Source organism: Plasmopara halstedii (assembly GCF_900000015.1).
Source record: "Plasmopara halstedii genome assembly, contig: Scaffold_1211, whole genome shotgun sequence".
Classification (NCBI taxonomy): domain Eukaryota; phylum Oomycota; class Peronosporomycetes; order Peronosporales; family Peronosporaceae; genus Plasmopara; species Plasmopara halstedii.
In genome coordinates, this window is record NW_020188126.1 from 1272189 (window position 1) to 1299508 (window position 27320).

The 27320-nt window shown below is 41.7% G+C and overlaps 6 protein-coding genes across 6 annotated transcripts; 3 read left to right on the plus strand and 3 right to left on the minus strand.

Moving 5' to 3' along the window:
• Nucleotides 1-84: 84 nt before the first annotated feature.
• PHALS_00911 (Pleiotropic drug resistance proteins (PDR1-15), ABC superfamily) lies at nucleotides 85-5520 on the minus strand (the record flags this gene model as incomplete). The annotated part of the gene is made up of 1 exon (XM_024730674.1): nucleotides 85-5520. The coding sequence occupies one exon, from the start codon at nucleotides 5518-5520 to the stop codon at nucleotides 85-87; it is 5436 nt and encodes a 1811-aa protein (XP_024580928.1).
• Nucleotides 5521-10846: 5326 nt separating this feature from the next.
• On the plus strand, nucleotides 10847-11383 carry PHALS_00912 (uncharacterized protein; the record flags this gene model as incomplete). The annotated part of the gene is made up of 1 exon (XM_024730675.1): nucleotides 10847-11383. The coding sequence occupies one exon, from the start codon at nucleotides 10847-10849 to the stop codon at nucleotides 11381-11383; it is 537 nt and encodes a 178-aa protein (XP_024580929.1).
• A 787-nt stretch (nucleotides 11384-12170) lies between these two features.
• PHALS_15317 (uncharacterized protein) lies at nucleotides 12171-12930 on the plus strand. The gene has a single exon (XM_036407610.1). It carries the CDS (start codon nucleotides 12252-12254, stop codon nucleotides 12474-12476), a length of 225 nt encoding a protein of 74 aa, XP_036263298.1. The 5' UTR covers nucleotides 12171-12251; the 3' UTR covers nucleotides 12477-12930.
• On the plus strand, nucleotides 12931-13350 carry PHALS_00913 (uncharacterized protein; the record flags this gene model as incomplete). Its single annotated transcript, XM_024730677.1, has 1 exon — nucleotides 12931-13350. The coding sequence occupies one exon, from the start codon at nucleotides 12931-12933 to the stop codon at nucleotides 13348-13350; it is 420 nt and encodes a 139-aa protein (XP_024580931.1).
• An 8749-nt stretch (nucleotides 13351-22099) lies between these two features.
• On the minus strand, nucleotides 22100-23626 carry PHALS_00914 (CRN-like protein; the record flags this gene model as incomplete). Its single annotated transcript, XM_024730678.1, has 1 exon — nucleotides 22100-23626. The coding sequence occupies one exon, from the start codon at nucleotides 23624-23626 to the stop codon at nucleotides 22100-22102; it is 1527 nt and encodes a 508-aa protein (XP_024580932.1).
• A 3408-nt stretch (nucleotides 23627-27034) lies between these two features.
• Nucleotides 27035-27248, minus strand: PHALS_00915 (uncharacterized protein; the record flags this gene model as incomplete). The annotated part of the gene is made up of 2 exons (XM_024730679.1): nucleotides 27035-27097; nucleotides 27150-27248. The coding sequence occupies 2 exons, from the start codon at nucleotides 27246-27248 to the stop codon at nucleotides 27035-27037; spliced, it is 162 nt and encodes a 53-aa protein (XP_024580933.1).
• Between the last annotated feature and the right edge of the window lie 72 nt (nucleotides 27249-27320).

Sequence of the window (27320 nt, forward strand, 5' to 3'; positions counted from 1 at the left end):
ATATTGAAAAACAAAGAATGATAAAGTTTTTGACGGTTATTAAGAATATAATGGCAACGTCTCGATTAAAATTTTAACGATGTATCACTTTTGTCGTTGCTGAGTTCTTACCCAACGCCAACACAATACGAAAACAAGATAACTAAGAGTGAAATACAGTGCAGCGAGTCCAACCAAAATGAAGCTGTCGCTGCGAGCACTTCGTGAAATATCCATACTATAATATGCAAGAACTTCATCACCTGATTGAGCAATGCAGTCATCAACTTGACTTGATCCCAAATTCGACACTGTCGAGCTATTGCAAGGCACAATAGGAATTCGTTCCCAAAAAAGCTTCATCAGTGCTTCGTAACCATACTTTACAGGTGAAGTATAATACATCCAATTGAAATAATCTGGTATATCATCGACATTAATTAAGAATCCTCCAAACAGTACAAAGAGAACCAGCAATACTATTGAAGCGAGAGCTGCGAGATGAACATGTTCAAAGAGACCAAGCAATAAATATACCAAACCAGTGGCACTTAAGCCAGCAAGCCACATAACTATTTGCATGTATATGTAGAGCTCAAAGCCATGACCGAAACCAATGAGTAAATACGCTGGTACAAACACGCACACTGAGAGCACAAACATGACAAGTATCTCAACCAGAACTTTTGAAAAATACCAACACGAAAGGTAATATCGTCCAAAGATACGGTATTCTTGCTTTACAATTGCTCTCTCATGTGGAATCAAGACAAAAGTTCGGGACATACTTAAACTTATGTGTAGTACAATAATACAGAATAATGCGCCTGACCAATTTTGAATATCCCTTTGATCATCGACATCAAGCTGCAAAAAGATAAGACCAAAAAATAGTCCAAAGAGAGACATATATAATGCATGCCACAATAGTACACAATGGCTACGGATCAAATGGAGAAAATGACGACAGAGCAAGAGAATCCATTGGCTGCAGAAACCAGCACGACGTTGTTTCCATGTCATTTCCTCGTTCAACACTTCAGGTAGTTCAGGATTTATAGTCACATGATTTTCCGAAATTTGAGTTGTCCAGAATTCCTTAAATCGAGTTATCTGATTCTCGTTTGTTTCGGTATTACTATCGCATACCGATAATAACCGGACGAAATACTCCGCAGGGTTCTTATATTGTGGACACTGGTAACCCAAAGATGCAAAATATGGTACAGCTTCTGTCACTTTACCATGGTAGACTGTACTTCCTTCGGCAAGAAGATGAAGTGAATCAAACAAAGGATATAAATGCGATGAGGGACGTGCTATTGTCACGAGAACTGTATGTCCAATACGAGCGAGTTGACGTAGCTTAAGAATCACACGTTCAGATGAGTAAATATCCATGCCATGGGTGGGTTCTTCGATGAGTAAAATTGACGGATGTCGTATAATTGCTGATGCAATTGCCAGTAATTTTCTATCTACTAATGACAAATGTCGAAGAATCATATGACGCTTCATTGTCAAGTCAAATTCATCCAAAAGAAGTACCACACGCTCAATTTCAACGTCACGATGATTTGAGCTGCACGAATAGCTCGACATACCAAAGTATAGTTGAGCTTGATAACGTAGATGCTCTTCAACTGTTAATGTATCGTAAAATGACTCATTACGTGGAACAAATGCTGTGTACTCCAAAAGTTCCCGTGCCGAAGTTGCCACCCCGTTTATTGTCATTCTACCCGATGTCGTGTCTAAATAACCTGCCAAAGTTGCTAATAATGCCTCATTGGACACTATTGAAGGTCCAGTAATCAATAACATTTCACCTGACATAACTGATCCACTTGACTGATTCAGTACGTTTTCAACTTGACATTTCTTGTCCTTTGTAATTAATTGTAAATTGTACCAACTCAAAGTAACTCTTGAAATATCAGTACGACCACTTTCACGTGGCGTTTGAACTTGTATATAATACTTGTCACTCTCAATAACAGTAATACGATCTTCTACAATCGATGGAGTCTTTGATCTAATCGTTTGATCAAGACTTTGTTGTGTTGTGCCACTTTGAAATGTTAGCGGTATGTAATCATACCACTGGTATTGCCAATGAAATTTATAATGTCTATTACTTGCCACTTTGATTAAAAAAACCAAAGCCACAAGAAAGAATGTACAACAAATGGCAAATAAAATCAAAGTATCACTTAATGCTGATCGTGTGTCCATTTTGTAAAACGTAAGTAATTGTTCACCTGTACGTGCAACACATCCGTCAAGTGTCCAATCACATGTAATTGTATCCACGCGTTTCCAAAAGATTTTCATCAGTGCATCATATGCAAATTTAAGTGGCGAGATATAATGGAGCCACACAAGCCAGTCCGGAATAGCTGTCACATGAATAAAATAATTACCAAAAACAGCAAAGAATACCAGAATAATTGTATGCACAATTAAAGAAATGGTCACTTGTTGCAGGACACTAAGTGTTAGAAATGCCAAACCGATGGTCGACCACCCCACAAGTATGACCACAAGTTGCATGTAGACGTAAACATTAAAGCCTTGTGAAATTCCAATAAGTAAATACACTGGTACAAATAGTGCAATGGATAAAAGTATTAAAGCTGGGAATTCAGCCATAAGTTTTGTACTATACCAACATAGTAAATGATACCACCCTCCACGGTACTCTTGTCGTTCACGAAGTGCAATAGCAATCTCTTTTGGAGCATATACAAACGTACGGTATGTAATCACAAGCATTTGTACGATAAGAATAGAATAGAATGCACTGCTGAAATTCTGAACACCATGTTGATCGTCGACATCTAATTGAAAGTATATGAATCCAAAAATAGTACCGAGAAATAACATTATGAAAATATCACGCGAAAATACAAAATAGTATCGACGTAATCGACAAATGTGTCGTGTCCACAAAAGGTACAATTGACCACAACAATTCATATGGTAATACCGGTTACTGATATTATAATCCTGAAAACGGTTTTCGTCATTTCTTGTAGCACAAACAGCATTATCAGCATAAATAGCAGCATTTCTCTCACTCCATTCTCGTTTCAATGTATTCACACGAGTGAGTGCATTGTGATCGCCATCATTGTTCAATTGCAGCATGAAATATTCAAATGGGTTCATCTCTTCCGGACAGGGATACCCAATAGTTGAAAAGTACCCAATTGCATTGCAAGCTTTTCCATCGTATACACATGCTCCATCTGCCACAATGTATAGTATATCAACATGATCGTACACAAATGACGGAATCATTTGCATCGTACAAATGACAGTCATTCCTCGTCCAGTTGCAAGCCATTGTAATTTTTTCACGATTTGTTCTGCTTTCCAAAATTCTAAATTTTCAATTGGTTCTTCGACAAATAAAAATGACGGATTTGTTAAACAAGCAGTTGCAAGTGCAAGTAATTTATGTTCATTGACTGGGATGTCACAAATTAATGTATTTTGACATTTGGTCAAGTCAAATTCTTGTACGATACATTCCACACGTTGGACGCACATGTCATTTAAATGTGTACGACGCATTCGTAATTTTGCTTGAAAGATAAGATGTTCGTACACTGTTAATGTTTGATAGAAAAAATCTTCTTCTCGTACATACGCAACGTATCGTTTCGTCATTTCATTCCATTTCTCTCCATTCACTCGTACATTTCCTTCCATTTTATCTTCAAAACCACTTAAACATGATAAAAGTGCAAGACTTTGATCTTTCATTGGACTTGATAAAACTAAAAACTCACCTGCTTCAATTGATCCACTAACATGATTCAAGATCCAATCATTTTCATTTCGTTTATAACAAATATCACTCCAAAGTAATGAACATGGCGTGATAGTAACAATTCGATCTTGTAACCACATTTCAAGATCAGATTGAAGATTTTTTGCTTTCATTTCATTTGAAGATGCAGTTGAATATTCACGATTTTCGTGATCCGATACATTTGAATGAAATTGTAAATGATCGGACGAATTTGTACAATCACTTTTTTTCTCTATCTCCAAATCATCACATGGAATTTTCTCACTGTCTGACATCAATTGCTCACTATGTTCCAACGTCATCGTTTCAATTCTTGGCACTTGATCGAGTTCTTCGATTGTAGAAATACTTTTTTCATCCTCAAGATCAGATAAACTCATCACTTTGTCAATATTTGAAGATTCTTCAATATTCTCATGAACACATTCCGACATCAACTTCTCCAAAGCTTGGAAATCATTTGTCGACTTTGTGCAACATTCATGTTCACTACAATTCCAATCATGATTTTCACTTGAAAGTGACGCGAAATCTTTTGAGTCAACGACATTGTTTGGAATCAATTTCATTTCATTCTTTTCTTCGTCTGTACCTTTAGTTTCAATCATTTCTTTTCGAACAATAATTCGTCGTACAATACGTGAAGGTGTAACCACACGACGTGTAACTTTTCGTTCTTCATCTTGATTTGTATCATCTTCTGTATTCACTGAATGTTTCATTTCTTCCAAATTAACATCCAAATCTTTAGATGGAATCACTTGATGCCGATTCATTGATACATTTAATTCTTGAACTGAAGATTCACTTATTGTACTATTCGCAAAGCTTTCATCCAGATCCGAATCACTGTACGAAATCTTTGTACCATCTTCACGTACAACTTTTCGTCGTACAACTCGACGAGTAACTTTACGTTGACTTGAACTTTCATTCCTCACTTGATTATTTGACACAATTGACTGTGTTACTACTGTACCCACATCCTGATTCGTACGTACATTATTTCCATTCATCTCAAACTTTTGTATCTCATTTTCATTCTCCACAATTCGATCTTGACTTTGTTCAATTGTACGTACATTCAACTCATCGGACACTTTTTTCATTTCTTCGACCACATGTCCATCTCCATCTAGATATTCCACTTTTTCATCAGTTTCGCCATTCACTCCAACTTTACGTACTACAACACGACGTAACGTTCGACGTGGAGATACAACAATTCGACGAGTAACTTTCGATGATTGTGGTGATAATGGTAATGTCGTGATTGTTCTTGTACGACTAGAATCGTTCAATGATGGCACAGTCTTAATCACAAGATGTTCCAATAAATTCTCCGATGTATCCTCGTTTCTATCAAACGCAGTTGATTCTACCTCGAGATTTCGGACAAGTAATTCACGATTTAAAGATGATAATTTCTTTCTTGGTTGTTTCACTCCAATCTCTTGCTTGGAATTCCAACTTTTAGAATTACTTTGAAGAAGTGCTGGAGTCCCAAATTCGGATGTTTGATCAGATACAACACTTTCTTCAAATGATGACGCAGATGTTACGGAACCAGGTGTAACTAAATGACGAGTAATGAGTTGATCATATGGAGACATTGTGTTACTCTCACGCAAATGTGGATTACGTTGGAGAAGTTGAGATGTCGAATGTTTTGAGATTCTACTATCAACTTGATTATCAATCACATGAGAAGAGTGAGCCATGAATTGAGAGTATTGGGATATGAACTTCTTGATCTATGCTGCTTGTCTTGTTGAATGAAGAAAATCGTTTGAAGATGATGCACCCAACGGGTTGACTACAGCTGCTCTCTAACATCTGTACGATGGATGTACGTACAGATATTTTGTGGTCATCGTTCAATTGATAGTGGATAAGACAGAAGGAGATTAATTTCATTGGCTGAAAATTAATATAGTTAAATATTAACCAATTAAAATACTTTAAGAAGTCTTGAAAATCTAGTGATGTTTTGTACTGTAATTTATTGTTTTCGAGTGAAATCTATTCGAATGAATGAGATCAGGCAGTAGTTCAGTAAAATTCCTCATTTCGAAGCTTTTAACTTGCTTTATAACCACAGAAACAAACGTGTCCTTTTTTCTATATTTGTAATAAAAACGATTACCTACTTAATAATAAATTTTAGAATTTAAACGGCTTTATTATGTCTAATATTACTTACGGAGACTTGAGAAAGTTCAAGGGTACGTTTTCTAGTATGATGTAACTTATATAACTCATAACCTTGTATAACTAATATATGTAGTTCCACTGTTTTGAAGATGATAACGTCTGTCTTGTCGATTAAACGCGGAGATTATTTCAGCATCCATGAGCTGGATCTTTGACGTGCAGTTTAGTGAAAGGAAGATCATCTTGACAGTATTCACCTCGTATGTGAGAAGTGGCGTTATCTTGTAAAAGAGAGGTTTGCTCATCTAAACGAAAAGTGATTGAAAATGTTGAGAACATATCTATAGCGTTTACATTTTGCACCTTCATGTCGTTGTCAAGTCTTCTCAAACAGGGCGCCGGACATCCACGCTTTCTAATTGCTGCGATTTTATCTTACGATTGAAACAGTGAGGCTTATTGGCCATTCCAATGAACAATGGTCTGAGCTTCTCTGACCTGTCTGCATTGGCAGCAAAGGCAAAAGTGATGCGGCTCTATGATGCATAAGGTGAGAATGATAGTTCAGGCAACCTGTTCAAATATAAGACCAGATTTATAACCAACTTTGTCTTGTCAACGTCCCTCAATCTGCTGTTGTACGAGGGTCTTTTCTGAAACCATGGACTGATTTAATCCTACGACGACATCAATTAAGGAGCTCCCATGTGAAGTACGCTGTCAGCATTCATACCAGTTTTAGCTATGTTAAACACATCCTTCAGCTCAAACCGAGTAATGACTGCTATAAGCGCAGGAAGGGCAGCATCGATCACTGCTTGATCTGCTGTACCGCTCTCGCCATGGATTCTGATGCAACGCAGATTATTCTTCTCCCAATGGAATATTTGCATGCATTCTCGTGCAAGCCAAGTCGGTCAGCAAAGACTGTTGATTCTGGTTTTGATGAGATCTACAGTGATGGCTAGATGCCTTGTCTAGCATTGAAGCACCCATTTTGCCAAGGCTTAATCGAGCTGCGGGTACTGGCCGTTTAGCCGAAAGGTCAACATCTGTAGCTCGCGACTCTTTTTGAGGATGCTGTTAACAGCAGATTGAGTCTAAACGACGGATTAGCCCATGTCGCAAGCGCTCTTTGACTCATCCATTGATAAGAGGTCGATGATTCCTGTCCATCAGCCTGAGTGTCTTACGACACGTTTGCAATGCGATGGCTGAAAACCAAGACATGCAGAAAAAAATTGCAGACGGAAGAGGATGAAGAATTGTTGAAAACATTGAAGTCGGAGACCTGGTGTTATTCAATGCTAAAAATCTTCTCACACATGCAGTCTCTGCTGTCTTTAAGACGAAGTTCCATCCACGGTGATCGAACTTCTTGAGGTCGTGGACAAGCGAGGCCTTGCGTATACGCTGAACCCTTCCGAGAAGGATGCGAATCCACCCAGGGTCTTATGTGGGCTTGCTTAAGCCAAACCCAGATCCGGCGCAAGTGAACGCGGAAGCGTTGGCGCCAGAGTGACGCCCAAAGGCGCTCAGCCACTCAGCAGTTTAACCAGCAACTGGGTCTGAGCACGGAGTGCAACAATTTACGTTTCCAACGGCGCAAGGCGCTTCACCGTCGCACTTAGTGACGTATTCGTCGGCTCGACGGCTAGGAGTCGCTATGACGAGCGCGATAATCCTCAACGTGAGGCAGTCGGTGCACAAAGTGCTCCAAGCTCTCGAGGTCTTCCGCACAGCGGTATGCGATCACGGCAAGATGCTCGACGGAATGCCGATAACGACGGACTTTGTCCTTCAAAACTCGAAGAGCACAATCGATTAAGTCGTCATCTTATGTCGCTGACTCTTCTCGATGAGAATGATGGCGTCCACTATCAAGCGGAACGCCTTGTGGGTCGACGTTCGTTTCAGGGTCGATCCCAATATCTTGTGAAGTGGCGGGGATACCCAAAATCCGAGAGCTCGCGGGATTTTGAGGTGCCACTTCGGCAAGACTGTCCAGACGTCGTGGACGCTTATGATCAGAGGGATCATGACGCTTCGCGTCGTCGTGGGCCCCGCGCTGCTCGGTGGCAGCCCGGGAAGCCCGAGGGCCATCAGCTGAGCTCAAGCTATGGACCTGAGCTGCTGTGGACGTAGACTCACCCGTGTGAGTGACAACAGATCTCATGGGGGCGTGATGGACTCGCGGGGCGACAAAATGCAGGAAATTGGTGCTGCGCCTTGAGTTTGGTAGACTCAAATCGAAGATGGCGTTTTACATGAGCGTCCAATTTCTTGTGGCTCTGATGAAAGTGAGACAGCGAGGAAAGTTCCGGTGCCGTTGCACCCATCGCTCATCATCTGCAGCAGTTTTGCCATGAGCGAGCACCACAAAAATAGTCCGCATTGCGGGTACAGGAGCAGTCCCATTTCGGAGCTTGAAGTCGAGCGTGGTACTTATCCATTACGATTTCTTGAGGTACCAAGAAGCGAGCTCGGAGAGCTTTCCGCTGGTCAAGCTCAGCTTGTGTAGTGGCCGGAAGCCCGATTACGTAGATGCTTGATGATCGAGTGATCGCATCTTTCGCTTCAGTACCGGGACCCACCGAGCGAGAGCCGTATTCCACACGAGGTCTAGGACCAAACGTAAATATGAGCGCATGAGTACCGCCCTGTGGGTGGTCTTCAACTGCTGCTCCAATGCCTCGTTGTGGAGATTGGTAATAAAACCCCGGAAGTCGAGAGGTCGGGAAACGGACACGGTGTCCGCAAGGTTTGAGCAGAGCTCACATCGCGCCGTTGGCGCGTTGTTTGTATCCTCAAGCTGGGAAAGGAGTGCCCGACTCGTTGTCGACTTCCTTCGAATCTTCGACGTGGAAAACCGTTACCCGTGGCGGGCGCGGTGTGTGGCGCTCGGTTGCCAAGGGCTTGGGATGTGCTTCCCGTGAAGCCGCGGACGTATTTTCCGGAGATGGGAGAGTGTAACAGGGTCACACGTACCCAGGTATGAAAGTGTGGGTCACACAAGATGGTCTGACCGTTCAAAAGTGTGGATTACACAAGACGATGTAATCTCACAATATTGTGGCTACACTGTAACAAGAACTGCTAGTAGTCATGCATATTATTTAGATGTTAATATTCAAGTAGGAAAAGTTTTACATATAGGCGGCTCTGCCGCATACAAAACATTCAAATACAGTTTTAATCCCGACTGGATGAGCGTCTTTGCCTTGGTGTAGGTATTTAAGTACTCTTCGAGGTAGCGGATCGCAATCCGCTAACCTCGTACTGGTTCTTGAATAGAATGTAATATCGGTGACCTTAGTAAGCTCTTTTCTAGCAAAGAGCTACGAAAGCCCGCTGCAGATTTGATGTTAAATAAGTATTGATGGAGTCTAACATGAAGAGCTGGCACAAGAAGTGGTGAGACAGCTACAGTATGTTTGGGATTTGTCTTTAAGGTACGGATAAGGTTGGCACGGCAGAAGACAGGTTTGCGTCAGACAGAAAGCACTTTGTCATCGTAAATCTCGGTCATTAATGCTCTATGCAACGCTTCGCGCTGAACTTATTTGCGCCAAGTCGAGTTGTCCAAATGTTTCATTACCTTGAGTTGCCTCTACATTTGAGCAATGTGAACATCGTTGATATCACATACAAAAGTTTAACAACTTGATTCGCCTTAGCTCTACGAGCGCGCAAAAGGCTATTGTCTTTGCTACTTGGTGACTGCAGAGTTGAGGACGACAATGAAAATGGTAATTGACGCCGCTGACGTGATTGCTGTATTTTGGTCTATTCTGTGCATGTGATAACTTGGTCATGTTGCCGTTATATACGTAAATGGCATCTGGAACTTCCAACATTCAGGTAATTCATCCGTCCACAAAGCGAAGGAGTCAGTATGGCGACGATACGCAACATAGCTCTTAAGTTGCAACGATCTGATAAATAATATCAATTCTTACTTAATAGAATATTTGATATTTTACTGACCAATGACTATAAAGTCAGCAAGATATATCCAGTGATGACTGTTATGGCAAGAGCAATGAATGGACAGACTAAGTTGTTATATTGTTTGGTCTCATGACGGCTCCACAATATACCAAAGAATGTAGCATTTTTATTATGCAGCTCTGTAAACGATGTATGATATCGTGCCATATCCATTATGCTTGATAGATTGTAGCATATAATGCTGGTGCATTACTGAACTGCTTGATAGTACATTTGCTAATTATTATATAATTTGAATTGAAGCATGGATATATAAGCCATGAGAGTCAGTCGCTACTTCAAGAATATTACAAGCAGTTATACCTCGAATGTTGCGACCAGGTTCTGAATATACCGTCTATGTGTTTTTTACAATACTAATACAAAAAGAATCTTTACTACGCTATACCTTATGCGAAATGGTTGCGAATAAAACTGTGCTTCAGCTGCAAATTTGTAGTAGACGAGTTTGAATCTGTGCGAAAGTGATACTAGCAATTTGACCTTTTATCTATTTTGCCCTTTTGCTAAAATACGGCACCTGCGGTAAACTTTTCGATTTGGCGATCATAGATCTTGATCTCTGACCACCGCGTCTTAAAAAGAATTGCATCTCTGTTAATTGATCGTGTTATCACTGACACCGTAAGCGTCGATAGACGACGGAATCGTTCGGAGAGATTAGACCACTCAGCTTGAATTTTAACTTCTAAAAACTATAGCCTTTACTTTTACAAAGATAAAATTGTGTATGGAAATTAGCTTAGCCCTTTTTTGTTAATTATCTTACCTACGTGTCAGTACAAAGAATGTACTGATATTGCACACAGCTGGGAGAAAGGAATGGATGAACACTACTGACTCGACTTGATCAATCGTAGGCTCGTAAATTTCGCCATTAGGATGCCGATGTGCAAGTGGTGGATGCTCTTAGCTATTGCTTTTGTCACGAGTACGGCAGTTGACACTAAAGACACTCAAGACAAGACTACATTCCCACTGATTACAAGAAAAGGTCGCCATGACCTTAAAACTGCGCCTAATTTCATTCAATTAGCAACCGAAGAGCGGACATCCACTATTCCAGGCTCAAGTTGGTTCAAGTCATTATTCAAAACGACATCAGATTTTGCTCCAGTGACGAAACTTAATTCGAAGCTTGTGACGATTTCCAAGCACTCGAAAGTGCACGAAGTTTTGATGAAGATTAAAAAGATGCCAGAATATGTGAAGCAGTTGATTGAAAAGTTCAAACGCTCACCTTTCGGGAAGTGGATAATAAAAAAGATGGCACCAAAGCAACACACCAATGTTGGATATAAAGCTATTGTTACTAGCTCATCGAGTAAACTCAAGCGTTTCTTGTTGACGTACAGCTCGAGTTTACTATTTATTATAGGGATCTTGGCATTGGCCTTTATTATTCGAAATGCTGTGTAAGCAAAACAATTTTTTAAAGAGATAAAATAGACTTTATTAGTTCTTGTCATGTTAAGTAGTACATTCGATTTGACCTCACACCGTCATATTCAAAGAGTTTTTAGTCTGTCTGAAAGAAATGTCAAGTATTTCTATCATTACATCAGCAATGTTTAGTGCGGCCTGATTGTATTTGCTAAATTAGTAAGTGAACGCGCCTCGCGACTAGATTGTGATGGCTTTGTGAACGAGTTATACTGAAAAAGATACTAGCGTTCACGAGCGTCACTGGAGATTTCTACTTCAAATTTCTCCGTTAGTAAATGGTATTTTCAATTATGATACTTTGTGTGACTGTTCATGTCTTAAAGTCTCTGTAGACGATCATTTGACTGCTACTTGGGGTGATACCAATTGTCGTTGAGCAATGAAACGATAATGTGTCGATTTGGATAGTGCACATGAAGGACTTGACAAACATCGTGGGAACAATTATCCTTTTAAAGTTGATGAAACCACTGGCTCACTTCTGATTTCAATATGTTTCTTTCCTATAGTTGAAATCTACATTTAATTCGGTTTAATATCATGTTTTTTCATTTGACACGCGGCCAAAGTACGCGCCACTTACTCGACTTGGTAAGTTAAAGCAAAACAGTGGGACGAAAGAATCAGTGACACGAGTGAAGGTTGTGGCTTCGTTTGTTCGGCTTGTAGGAGAAAGATGTTGCGTTCGAAATCACGATCGAAGATATTATGAGGGTGAATACATCCGTTCACGCGTTGGTGGTTGTTCCGACCGAATAGATTGTCACCTACGTTGTTCTTGTGAAAGGAGGTAAAGCCTTTGGTTACATCGAATGGTGTGGATTGGAATTCTCAGAACTCAATGGATTTTGGCTACCACGAAAACGCCATTGTCATTACGAAGCTTGGCGAGATGGAAGGACTGACAAGCGAATTGTGCTTAGATGGTTCTGGATGTGAAAAACTGAGGCTCCTTGACGACTTTACAAATTTCTTGCAGCAGCAAATTATTCTTAAGGTGACACAAGGAGATTCGGTAATGAAGCAGATGCCTACACATTTAAGGTTACTTTTGAAAATGGAATAACTTTGCCGCCAATGCAAGTCAAGCCATTGGGAATCGAATGCTGTACCGATTGCAAAATTTGGTGAGCTGGGGTGATTTTATTTCGAATCGTGAGAATCATGTTAATCCAGACCAAGTGCTGACGAAGTTGTCGGCAATCACTGAAATAAATTCAAGCAAAATAAGCGTGATCCTCTGCGTTGACAGTATGCAAAAGTTTCAACATGATCCATGAAGAAAGGGCTCTAAGTTTTATTGTGTGCTTGTGTCGCTTTGTGACCTCATTGAAGCCTGGGTAATTGTGATCTGCGCGGCGACTATATACCAGCCAGTGAATGGTATTCTGGCCGATTCACAACTATGGACACTGGTATTACAGACGACATCATCGGAGCGCCCGAAGATCAACGGCCGAGACGTATTCGATGTTTTCGACCACGGCAATCGAGCCTTGACTCAGCTATTCATTGATGACATGGATGAACATGGCCGAGCATTAAAAGAAACTGGAAGATTTGAAGCCATGGCAACTTTGGGAGCATTTCACTGCATTAAAATCGCAAGCTTTGCTCAGAACGAATTTTTTTTTGTGCTATGGACGAATATTCATCATGGGGCACGATTTGGCGCTGGATGCAATCGTTATGTTATTGAGCGTCAATTGACGTATGCATTTGCTGAAAAGTGGATGCTCAACAAGACGAAAGGTTTTAGCAAAGGAAGTTGCTCTTGTGGTAATGGTCGTGAGAAGTGCTTTCTGTATCAGCCTGCAGCTGGGACATCATCTGGTGATGCATCTCTATGTCTGGAAGATGCGACGAAGGGCTTCTTTTATGAGGTTCATCACTTTCAATGCGTTGAAGAAAACATATCACTGGACATTTTCGCTCAATAGTAGTCAAAGGTTGCAGGTCCTGACGACCTATTCATCATGTATACCACGAGTGAAGTCTAGGTATGCTGCCAAATTTCGCTTTTGTCGATGCCACCTGCTTGACAGAGTATTATGGCCCATTCGCTGCTCGTGCTTTAGTCATCAAGTCTGTTCCTTCACCATGTATCAACACGAGCTCCAAAATCCAACTGGTTTTCGTGAAGGGTGTAGGCCCAGACTTCCGTACCCAAATCTTACAGAAGCGTCCATTTACGAGCTTAGAAGATGCTCATGTGAAGTCAAAGATTCCAGTCAAAGCTCTCAAGCGATTTACTTTTAGCACAACTTCGCGTTAGCCTCATCTCGCACTGTGAGTAATACGATTTTGCTGTAAGAGTAAAACATTTTTGCTGTAAGGGAACATTCTTTTCTTTCTACGTCGTACGCTTCAACTGATCGCATGAATAATATTTTTGACTACATTTTCTTTTATTATTTTGCACATAGCAGAATCTTAATGTTGATTGAGTATAAATTAAAATAGGCACAAGTCACAGAGTAATACGAAAACGATTCTCAAGTTTTATTGATAATATGTTTAGTGCTGATAGTATGAATCAGACAATCCTTTGCAATCAATGTTTCCTCTTCCATCGTTTGTATCTGTCATGTCTCGGCACACAATGTAGTTTGATCTGGTGACGCAATGTATATGATGCGAACTAAGCATGTGATACTCTTGAATTCTTCGCATTCAAGATCTTAGCACAATCACAACGATAAAAGCACGTAATTTAAAGGCTACATTTGCCATAAAAATATTTGAAATAATACCATCCACAATGTCATTTGACAGCCGAGCTTTCATCTAAGCCGGTTGAGCGGAACAACGGACGTGATGAAAAAAAAAGAAATTGCAAGTGATTGATTTACATTTCACGATTCGATACACAAGTCAAATTTCTGGAGCCGCCAGAAGGACCCTACTATTTAATAAGATGTGCTTTATTTTAAAACTAGAAAAATAATGAAATCTACAAAACAAATATTTAAAAAAATATACCAACTTTGAGTATGGTTATGTATATGTATACATGTATACATATTTGTATGTCAACAACAGTGCAAGAATACATCAAGTGCGCATAAAGAGAAAGCGACAGATGAGAACATCGTTATATCATGTGGAAGTGACCCAGTAACTAATATCTAACATGAATGAATTTGCCGGACATTCATAACTTTATCAGAGGTTCTGCTGTTATGATCCACATTTTTACAAACACCGCATCTACGAACCTGTTTCTTTATAAGCTGAGCACTTGCCTGTTGTGACGGAATACGACACTATTTAGGTCTTCCACGCTTTTTCAAAATCCGGAGAGTTATCACATGCTGACAAAGAGTCTTTGATTGTAAGTAGAAGAAATGTTTTACTTGAATGTTCGCTATATGTTGCTGCAAATGTTGATTTCTCCATGCAGGGTGATAACATCTTCCAGATTCTTGAATTTTATCAGCATGTTTTAATTAATGAGGTTTGACTAATTTGCTCTGTGGTTTAGGTTCCACAGCACGTTCCCTTACTGTAATAGCATTGTTGGTGAGGCAATTTTTATTCCATAACTAAATTGCGAGATGTCTACATGTGTATATATGTAGACATAACTATGTTTGTAGTAGAATATACTTGGTATTTCTCCCCTGCGATACTTATGAAAACATTTAATATTACACAAATATTGAGTATTGTACACCACCGCATAGTAAATGTCGTCATCCCACCTATATGTGAACTATACTGAGAATTATTCTACTTTCTAAGCTATCGCGCGAATGTGACTCATCCCAATTTCCTGACGTCGCAATCACCATTTTGAACCATCCGTTTCATTGGGACGGAGTCCGTGCGCGCGGGCTTTTTTCTCTCGGAGAGAGCAAAAGTGCCTTCCGATTCCACTTGTCACAAATTCTCATGCTGTGCTTTGAGCAGCAGCGCTTGGCAAACTTCAATTCAAGAAATAAACCCTGGCGAAGTGCCAAAGACTTTCGCATTAATGAAGGAGTCGTACTACCCGTTTAAAGCTTTGCAGATCAGCTTCGGTTAAGCTGACTACCGTGTTAAGCACCGATTTCTGCTTGAAATTGCAAAATACAACGCACGACACGGACGTTGAGGTGGCATATCGTCATTTTCATGTTCTTGCTGCTGACGCCTCCGCTCATTTTTGTGAGGTTGATGTGACACTCATCAACAAGTCTCGAACTAGTAGCAAGGTCAGTCCTCACTGGCAGTGCAAAGCAAGCTGCGACGGGTGACTTCTCCTCATTAAATTAATTATATAAAGTCGTCTGTGCGCCAGATCATAAAAATAACAATCTTGCCGAATTGGCATCTCAAATTCTTACGAGGGTTCGGATTGAGAGTATCCATTTCATTTTTAAAGTTCCTGGAAAAGTTTCAGTGTACTTAACGGCACACTGATCGTTCAACCTGGATTGGCTCGCTCATGAGCAGTGCCGACAGAAGACACCCCTCCCTGGCCGGTTCTCATGAGCTTATCAGGCTGTGGCGACACACTGACTCTGTCTGAGCCTCTCGGCATGCGGCCGATACTGAGATGATTCAAGATCTGAATCCGTTCTCAGCTCTACATCACCCCACTGCGTACCCCTAGCAGTCAAAATCGCGTCGCAGTTTTCACTAAAAGGATGACTCAGCTTCTTGGAATGATAATGACGCTGCTCCTTCTCTAACAAGCTTTTCATATCCGAAAAGCTCGCAAAAAAGTGGTCGGTACAAACAACCCATATAGAACAATGTATGTGTACCTTTTCCTTTGGATTGTTAGAGATATGGCTTTACACCGATCTTGCTAAAGCCGTGAGTACATGAAGGCAACTTCATTTTGTAGGCAGCAAATCCTACATGTAAAGATAACTTGCCCTCATTCATTATTTTTTTAATAATGCATCATCAGCATCAGCTTTTGTTTCTGAACATCATGGCTCTCAGCCATATCGTCCAACTCATGGCGCATGATGATCAATCTCTTGAAGATCACGCATCGATTTTCTCCAAAAAGCATGGCCAGGCTGAAACAACAATTCCTAAGATTCGGAGCTACTTTGTGGTGGTACAAATGGTTAACAAGACCATTTGTATAAAATTTGATAATTTGTAGCGATATACATGCGTTAATTGACGCAGACACCTAGGGGAGGATTCGTTCCAGCACAGCAATTTCCATGCAGATCGTGACCTTCGTTCAGTGGATTACCTCCATCTGTCTGCGGGCATTCGGCATTTTCTGACGTATTTAGTGCCAAAACCCTGAACAAGTTCGACATTTTTACGCAAAGCGCGGATAACAATCGAACATAATGGTAAGCAGTGAATCATGTTGCAGAAAATATTTTCAAGGAACAGCTTCGCTTTACCCGAATCGGCCACACCGATGCTGACAGCTGCGAGATGAGCCATCTTGCTCCGAGGGATCACAAAAATCACTATCAAAATCTTGATATTATCGGTCAATTTGTGAGGAGACCAATGAAGCCTATACTGATGGACTTTCAGCACTGTGCCGAAGCCGACAGGCTGACCAAAGTCGTCGCCTCATACGGCGAGCGTCTCACCCTTCTATCTATTTTACACATGCGCACATATATGCTTGCCCACTTCTATACATTGATTCACCAAGATGTAATGCTCATCGAATCTATGTCTGTTCTCTTTCGAGGTGATGACTCGGAGCTTTTTATGTAACTTGTGCAGTTTATTGTAATAAGTTATCACCGCGAGATATTACTACACGCCGACTACTATGTAGTTCAGTACTATAGTATTGCAAGCCTCATGGATAGCGATGCAGACGCGTGAGCGCACAATTCGATATACCAGCATTTAAGCCCTAAAGCCCCCTGCTTTCAACAACGTAACAGATGTTGCGTCTGACCGTACTTGCCGCATCAACTGACGGCATCGCCTCCCTGACATGCGACACTATATAGTCAGGGCGACGCCAACGCACATCCACAACCACAATAAGTTGACCTGGGTGATTTGTTACATCCGCAGTATACTCGGCAAAGAAAAATAAGCATTTTGTCATTATCTGTTTGATATGTAGTAACGACGTCGCTGGGCGCGACGATGATTGATTTGTATGAATCACAAATAGAGTAGAGCTAAGAAAGTGTACCCCAAACTTGATAATCTATCATTTTATGGCATTGATATGAACAGGAAATGTTTTTTACGGTCGCTTTGAGCCAGTAAAGCTCAAATAAGACCGCACATTCACGCCCGTTCGCATCTGCTTGGATTAAAGAACTTCAGCCATTATGCTGAAGTGATTATTGACGACTTTCATTGTCCGATCTCGATCCTCACAAACCTAAATGGGGCACAAATGAGGCTTCCTACCGTATTCCTGACGACCGTGTTTTAAGCACTACAGTGCTATTTGATACATTTTTGAAGAGACTGATGACAGGTCGTGAAATTCACATTGTATTTTTCGCGAGTAGCTGGGCAAGTTAAGCCACATCCTCAAGTCTTTTTGAGACAGGGACACTGGTCTATCTTATTTGACTTTACCCGTCGCGCGATCTGCATCCAACCATTCTTCCTGTGAACTTTCCAGTGAGAGAATTGTTTAGCGCCAATAACACTCTTTTCGATGAAAGAAATGTTTAAATGCATACACTCGAGCACTGCTCGCAAGTGTTTGATATGGCGCCGATTGGAGTGACCTGCTGTTTCTTTTGCTTTGTACTTTGTAAGAAAAAAAGTGCCTATGACGTCAAATTGTTGCGTTGGTGTGAGCCATTGACATGTAAATCGATAGTTTGTTTCGTAAACTTAATAATTTACAAGACGCAATCTCTCATCGATCGAAGGTAAAACGAAGGGCCGATCTCTCGTGACCACGTCGTGGTATTAAATTGACAAAGATAGAAGTAAGTTTTCATTGCTTTAGCATAGCTGTTGCACGCACTAATTGCTATTTAAATTTTAATAATGCCATATTGATCCATGACGAACGAGAAGCTAAGCCTTTTCTATGAGACCAATCGTACCATCAGATGGTGAATTGTAGAGCGACGGTGACTCGCAAGCAGAAGGGTCTGGTCCTGAACTTATCAAGGATAATTTTGTTTGTCACGACGCAACGATTTCCTGAGTCATGATATAAAATGTGACCGACCCACTTTGTGAAGCAGCGAACTTTCACGGGTTAACGACCACAACAATAACCCACTCGTGAATGGAGCGATCGAGGTAGTCCTAGCTATTGAAATTTTGCCCTTATCGATTAAATGTTGCTGGTGCATTTGACAACCCTTGGGCATCACCTGCCACTCTCAGATGCATCCCGCTCGCTCGAAGCTCCACGATGGAAGGAAGTCAGCTGTATGCTGAGGCGCTGAAAGCGCGACTGACACTGTTTGCCTATCGACGGGGACACGTGTCACGATGCCGAATATCCGTGTGCCTTGGCGTCAAGTTTCGTGATTTTGATAGTGTGCAAAGCTGCTAAGTCGTAGACTTGGATTCAAACTATGACCTCATCCTTAGTGAGCCTTGAAGCGACTGGAGGTCGGGACCTTGAGCGCTATGCGCACGTCTCCTGGTCGATTTGGATAAGTCATAAACCCACCGCTGCTAGGAGGCAAAAACGATAATGGCGTGGGCACTGGGCCGAGGCGATCAACGTGCTGGAAATCGGAGTATCCGAGTTGGTGGGCACCGCAGGTGTAACGTCACACTGCTCCTTGGGCAGGGGCCATTGACGTGTAACGCAGTATTTGATTTCTGGAACCAGGTCAATCTCATGACGTACACTTCGGTAAGGAGGTGGAACTGTTTGGAGGCGACGTCTCATAATTCCTTCACCAAAGGTAAGTATGTATCCGATGGATTCTTCAAGATCAACGATCTACTTCGTGCGTTTAACATCCTTTTGGTGTCCTCCACGACTGCTTTATCTCGAAGCGACGACGAGTTGATCTTTTCTTCCGGTCGTATATTCGGTGTCTACTGGGCTTTGTCATTTCTCCGCGACAAACCAGAAGAATAGTGAGAAGCGGAACGTCGGTTTGATGAACCTTGGCGCGCCTTGCGCAAGGAACAACCAGTTCGAAGGGGACGGATGCTAAAACAATCGGATTTTTGAACGCTGCTCCGCAGTTCGGAGCTCTATCTCCTCGTCCTCAGCATTGCTGAGATCCATCGCTCAGGCCCACTCAACGAGGTGCTGGGGTGTTATTTCCAACCAAGTCGTGCCAACTTTAACATACAATCGACAGTACTCAATGCCACATTCACTGCTTTTTGTTTGAAGATGGTGTTCATGGAAGACTTCCACAAAGACGGTCACTATGACCGCCTCGGGAGATCGGCTGCCATACCGGCAATGAAAGTACGCAACTCTTGGACAAAGTCCACCGATTCCTTCTTGCCCTGTCGGACGACAAAGAAACGTGATCGCACGCGATATGCCTGATTAGGCGGCCAGTACACCCGTGAAAGCTGCAGTCTTAGCTCCGTCCACGAGGGAAACGCCGCTTCGACCAAAGTGCCGCACGTCAGTGCCCATTCTCAAGCTCGTTCCCCGAGCTTGGAGATAGCTAGCGCCACGCACTATTTCTTGTTCTGGAGCAAGGCGGACGCCATAACCATCTCGACCCTTTTCACCCATCGCAGAAGATACTCTTTGTTCTTCCCTCAACAGTCTTAACGCTCAACATACGCGGCTTGGGTTGGGGGGAGTTATCTGTCGCCGTTGGTGGCGTCATGGACGCAGTCGACGCCGACATCTTCTGCTGCGTAATCTCTGGCAGAGCGTTTTTATAGCTTGTAGACGCCTCTAGGCGCGCGCTGATTGGTTCATCTTCTTTTGTTGCACGCCCTCAGGGCCAAACAGAAACATCAGCTGTTTCAGCCCGTCATGCATGCTATAAGGCAAATAGGAGAAATGCCACATCCTCCCAGAGAGTCAACGTAACGACTCAGGTGTACATTAACTACAAGTGCTACCAAGTGCGGTGGGGCTGCCGCAGCTCTTTGCTTAGAGGAAGTTTGCTGAAGTCGATGACCTTACGTTATATACAAGTACGAGTGTAGCGGATCACAATTCACTTATTTCAAGAGTAACTACAGCTTTAACCCAAGGTTTAATTAGCTCTTCCGTTTGAAATGTAAACTGCATTTCTGGGTTCTATTAGCCGCAGAGCCGGTTATAAATATATATAGGTTTCCTGGCTGTTCCAGCCACGAACTGACTTTGTTGTTTAACTGTCGCCACTATCTTGCGTAACCCGCACCATTGTGTGATTACACTATCTTGTGTGATTCACAACATTGTGTGACCCCACTATCTTGTGTGACCCCTTTTCAGAAGTGGCTTCGATCTTGATGAAGAAGCGTCAATACAATTTATCTCGCTAATCTCTGCCCTTTTTGTAGCAAAATCAAGTACTTTGCCTCAAAGAGATTAATAGCCTTGTGTCCACAGCGCGACGCTATGGATGCGAATCACAAAATGCAAAAACAAAATAGGCAGACAAAAGATAATACTTTGAAGTAGGGATAAGGTTTCATTAAAAAATGCGGTTGGCTTGCCAACCCATGTCGTGTCCGCTGTTTATAAGACTAAGCTGCAATCAAGCTACATTAAACCACTCACTGTCAAATAAGGAATTGAGTTATGCTCTTAGCATAGAAAACACAAACACATTCTTTATTGACGTTGGCAAGCTCAAACTACCGCGATATCGCTCTTACAAGCCAGAGTCGACATTCTGCCAAACTAATGGAAGCCAGCAAATTAGGGTCGATCTTTGCTGGGTCTGCGCGATGAGAAAAGGGGGGTCCAGTTTCACACCGCAGGGTAAGTACGGAGCTGTTAGAAGTCTCTGGTATATTAGAAGGGATACCCACATTTTGAAAGCTCATGGGAGTTCGAGGTCTCACTTACTTTGGCAAAATTTTCCTGGTGGTAGTGTACTATTGTATTCAACTCATAAGTGCTAAAGTACTAGCCCTGATGAGATTGACGAAAATCCGGAAATGAAAGTTCTGTGGGACATATGTTCGGTTAGCATCGCATCATGCACTGCATATTGTTTAGTTATCGAACATAGTACATCTTGCGTATAAAATTTGTGACACCCATAAGAGCAAGTTACTTTAGAGGCTCATGGGTTTGAGAACGCGATTATATTTAAATGATGAGGCAGAGAGTGCGTTCTCCGTGGATATTGAAGGCGACAAAGCAGAGTATCATTTCGCGGATTTCATCAACCCAGAATTGTGTTGCTCCGTATAATTCTTGTGGCTGGCACTTCTGAAATTTAAAAGTCGGTGCTTGGGTCGTTTTACTGCTGCTGTTTATGCTGAAGTGGCCTACTGCCGGCAAAATGATGAAGCGATTTACTTGAATTAAGACATTAATACTTGTAAGTGCTCATATACACCGAATTGCAACAATATTTTGCAAAAGTTTCGAGTAAGCCCTTCAACCTAAAAAGTTGACTCGTTTGATTAGGAGACGTTGAGTTAGTTGAAACCATTCTTTGTCAGCGTTCGTATATCATTTATTAATTGCAGTAACAATTTCTGCCGCTACAAGTATGCGCGCCACAGCTTTACCATTAACATTTTAATAGTTGAGAGCCTCAAACTCTTACACTAACATCCTTCTCTGTCAAGAAATGCTGAATGACTACGTTACTTGAACAATGAAAAACTATTTCAACATGGTTAAAACATTCGATTAAACCATTCCAAATCATGATCGGGATTTAACTTGGCTCCTCCCCGTGCACCAACAGGCCAATCGGTTGTACTAACACGCCAAATGGTTCTCGGATTCATTTCATAAGGATAAACATCAACACCTGCAACACCCGCCCAATCAAAATCAACTAAAGTGATTTTCTGTCGCGAGCCATAGAGATACACATTCTCTGGACGTAAATTGCCATGGACAAAATTGTTTGCACGCATCTCATCAAGCAGCGACTTCAGTTGGCTTCGGGCATCGTCAATATCGATTGCGCTATCAATTTCGCTCAGTGCCCATTCTTCAATTACAATACGCCACCAAATACCATTAGGACTCACAGGCTCACAGCTCAACAAGGGTGGCGCATTTCCTCTTGCTGCGCAGAAGCGGTGCACGTTTTCACCATAGCGTCCTTCCACAAATTTAATGACATTGCCACGGCAATCCCTATACGTTTTTCTCGAGATCTGCACAGAACGGGGCGCGCAACCAAATGGAAGACAAAAATAAGGAATCTTGCTAAGTTTATCTTGCTCATAGAAATCAACCAAGGCGAGGACAGCACGTTTTAACGATGCCAGACACAGTAACACTGTTTGTCGGAAATGATTCGGTGCAGACAATGGAAGTTGAGGTGACAAATGCTCATGAACAATCGATCCATTGACGTTCAGCATGGCCGATACTCCCAACCACGGGCCTTCCAATTCCACCAAAAATGCTGGAATTTCATATTCTTCCGAGTATCGTTTGAACTCCTGTTGGTAAATGTAGTTACCAATGTTTTGGATCGCGGTGTCGCCATTTTCTCGTTCCACCTTGACTTGCAATTGCATGCACAGCAATCCTCTCTTTGTGGAGTATATTGAACCGCCATCTTGAGATTCTTTACAACGGATAGCGATGCCAAGGTACGACTGCAAGAGTTCACGCAATTTCATCGCTCGATCTGCTGTAACTGAATAATGTTGTTGCATTGCCTTTGCAACATTTTCAGCAAACATCACGTCTTGAGCAGTTGTTTCAATCTTTCCTTGACATCCACCCACGAAGTCGTTAAAGATTGGATTGACTAAAGTCAAGGGCTTGATATTGTCATGGCGAGCAAATCGATCGCAAATGATGCGACTATCATTCGCCGTTTCCTTCGCCAAAAACGACGACCAGACATGGCGTTTGGAGAACCAACTTGGGAATCTCAGAACGACTGGCAATACTTTCACTCTCTTCCTTGGCCGAGCACAACGGTCCGACACCAACACATTCACAGGACCATTTTCTTCTGCAATCTCCGTTTCAAAACCTTCTCCCACTACTTGCTCATTAGACAGTCCAACGTGCTGAAATTTTGCTTTCGGATCATCCAGAAACTTGAAACTTCCTATCCTTAAACCTCCTATTTCGCTCACATCTTCAACTTCATTTTCAGTCAACCACGCGTCGCCCTTCTTAGCGAGATATAGGTCCAGTGTTCTTGCCTTACCCAAAATGTCATCATTCATCTATTTTATCGCTACCTTTAGGTCCTTTACCGTTTTCGTCGCATCAATTTCCACGGAAAACGCACTCATTACCTCACTAACGAACGCACATACGAGCTTTACCATTTCAGATTATCCTGGTTATAAAAATGACTTCTGTTTAAACACCCAAGAGAAAATTTGTCATTGCTCGAGGTCGCAGATCATCCTTTTTCAAGATTGAAGGAAACACACGCTTGTTCGAATTCTATCAGCACGTTCTCGGATACCGTTGAGATCACAATCCATCCAACATGTCACTTTCAAGGTTTAATTAATGGCTCACATGAAGGCTTCTCAAAGGTGGGGCTCATATGTACCGAATATTAATAAGCGTAACTTAAAATGGTCTGTATAGAGTAGAGAATATTGCAAAAACAAGGTTGAGTGACTTGATACACCACCATTTGCATCATATTGGATCATTTGATGAATTAATATGAACAGTATATGCGATGGCTGATACGACTCATTTGAGTCGCAAATGCATTTGACGATAAGGCTGGTACTGCCTACAATGAATAAGCGATCTTGCGCCGTAGCCGAAATTCAAGATCGAAGCAAAAGAAACGTTGTTTAAGTTGCACACGCGAACATTGGGACTACAGATATACTCCACTGCAGCTGCCATCCGTTACGTCAAATAATATAGACAGTCTCACTACGAGAGATAGTAAAACATACCAAGTAAAAAGCATGGGTGAACGCATCAGTTTAAAGAGTTACAGCGTAAAAGACATCATAGGACACCGTCGCTGGAAGATTGATTCAAATATCACAAACCAAATAGCAGGCTCGAGTCGATAAATTGAAAACATCGAACCGCCCTAATACGTATATCCGGTGAGAACAGTACCGATCACGTTTAAGAAGGCAGTAAAATTCAGCAACATGAAAAAACGGAAAGAAGCGGCTGAGTCGAAAGCCAACTCTTTTATATTTGGTCACTGACTCTGTTGCCTCAAGGTCAGGAAGCAATCGGACGTTGGTAGATTTTCTGTTAAAATGAGACCAAGCGAGAGAGATCGAGACTCTTTAAGCGCAACTCAATTATCCAAATTATAATACTGACTATGACAAAAATCTCACACCAGTAGCCAAGTTTACGTCAATGAGAAGCTTGCTCAGTCCGGCAAACAAGAATACATTGACGGTGCGCCAGATAGTCGTGAAGATAGTGTCCTACACGCTACTTGACAATGATGTCTACGTGATACAGCGAAATGGCTACATTGATAAAAAGCACTCAGACCTCGTCTGCCATCTTTTGCGCTCGCTCTGAAACAGTCTCCTGACCTTGGTAGCCTTGAGGTCAATGGGAATTAGCGACTGTTCCTGCTCGTGCATAGCCTTTACATGGTCATTCTGTGCTTTCTTGCACTCATCCACCAAGACCGTGGTAGTGTCGAAATTTTCTCAATGCTACCATTTCACAAATAAGCCCAAATTCTGACTCTACGTAGCTACCAATATTGTCGAACATGGCGTCGGTGTAAACAGTCGTGTTGTATTTAAATACATTTAGAATCGCCTCAAGCAGAAAATTTGAGCAAGATGTGTTCGCTGCAGAGTGTAAAATACGTACGCGAAGAAGATTTTGAAAAGTTTGGTTGGAATAACGGCAAAATTGTCAAGACACTTCTCGAACCCAAATTCAAGCCGACGAAAGCCAAATTCAAAAGGATGGCAAGCGCAAAGCAAATGTAGCCTGCTTGCCGTACCGCAATGCGGATTCGTACTTGATATACCTCATCATTGAGATACGGCTGGACCTTCCATTGTAGCTTGCTGCTGTAGTGCGAATTTCCTGTCAGTTTGCGGCAGAAGAAGGTGGTATTGTCACTGGAACTGATAACTTACTGCCCACTGCACGTTTGGTCGCTGGAATCCCCAGCCGTGCATGTCAAAAATAAAAAAACAATTCGTGCGTAGTAATATTAGCCAATAGTATCTGTAGATGCAGTGTAGCCAAGTTTCTGAGCTGATGAAGACCGTTTGGACAAAATACAATGGAAACTCAATTGATGTATAAAATTCGTGAAGCGTCTCTGTAATCATATTGATTCTTGTAGGTAGGGCTGAATGCGAACATAATTACTCCTTGTCTATATACAGTATAATGGTCTGAATTGAACCTGTACAATTTAGAGCACTTTATAAATTCAGTACAAGTTATGGTCCTGGCCTCGGTCCCGATCATTTTCTATCTAAACTATACTATGTATGGAATCATACAAACTACAGCATTAACAAATCAAAATGACTTCCTTTTCAACTCATAAGGCACTGCTTTAGTGGCAAACTACGTATCTGAGTTCTAAAAAATGAACAATTCAGCACAGAATAAGAGCTTGAGGAAGGAAGGCAAAGTAACTAATTCCTCAAGGGCAAGAAAGTGAGTATTTTCATGACCAGAGTACAAATCAAGGGTATTGAATAGAGGAAGGCAAATGCCAAAGTGAATTAGTTAGCAGCTACACAATAAACCCTTCCGACATGTCTGTAATTACCTTCCTATGTGCCCTTCTTGTTCTCTGTTCCTTGGTAGCAGCCGCTCTCGATCTTCTCCCTGCGACGCCCCGACAAGATGAAAATCGCGAGAAAGAACTTCTCGATGTGATCCAATCACATCCAGCACTCACTCCATTACCACCCAGTCAGATTTTGCCATACGGATCCCAGTCATCATTCGTCGAGTCAGTTGGCTCGTCCAGCTCTCATTACGCGACGCCACTTCAACAAAGGGGCTAAGTTTAATGGGGTAATAATTTATTACTAATAAATAATGTTCTGCATAAGCGTTTTCTTTGCTGCTCTCTATGTAAATTATCGGAATGGAAGAGCACCTGTATTGATTAGTTTTTATAAACTATGGCTTTCTCCAACTCCCTTATTTAAAAACTCTCTAAATTAAATACTGTATTCCAAGATCAGCAAATTCAATTTAGACAGTTCTACGGTACTGTGCGGAGTTGCCAAAAATTGATAGGTGACGAAGGCGTTCAAGGGAGTGTATAGAGATCCAGCAACGATCTACGTCTATGCCTAGAATGCTTGCGAAAAAGCGCGAGCTGTTCCAGCAGGAGCCAACACTATCGACATCTGCGTGCTGAGCTCCAAATGTCGCGAGCATAACTACTTTCAAGGCTCTTCTGACAAGCTCAACTTTTCTGCTCAGCAATCTAATCTCCCGATCAGAACTCAATATAAAATTATAAAATCGTTCCTACATGTATACTATACTCAATTATTATTGTTCTTTTTCTACGTGGTACGCACCACATGAATCAGGTGACTATCCTCAAAAGCGGCCCGGACTCCCATGCTGAATGATTAAAATCTGGTACCTTCATGTCCCAATAGCAGTGGTTGAGTAGATCAACCACTCAATCATTTGACAAATGACTTTAAATGTATCTTCTTGGCATCATAACTTGAAGATTCAGCACTCATCTGATGCAGACTGTATATACAGTGGATTCTTCACCAAACAAACTATTGGTACCGGCCGATAGCAACATTGTTTCATCAGCCAGTTCTCTTTTTGCATTCGCTTGATCACTTCTAGAGTACGCAATGTCTGCTGATCTCTGGTCTCCAACATATCGGGGCATCATCTTCCTCGTGTTGACATTCTCTCTTGTGGTTTGTTTCACGTTTTACATGCCGGCCCCAG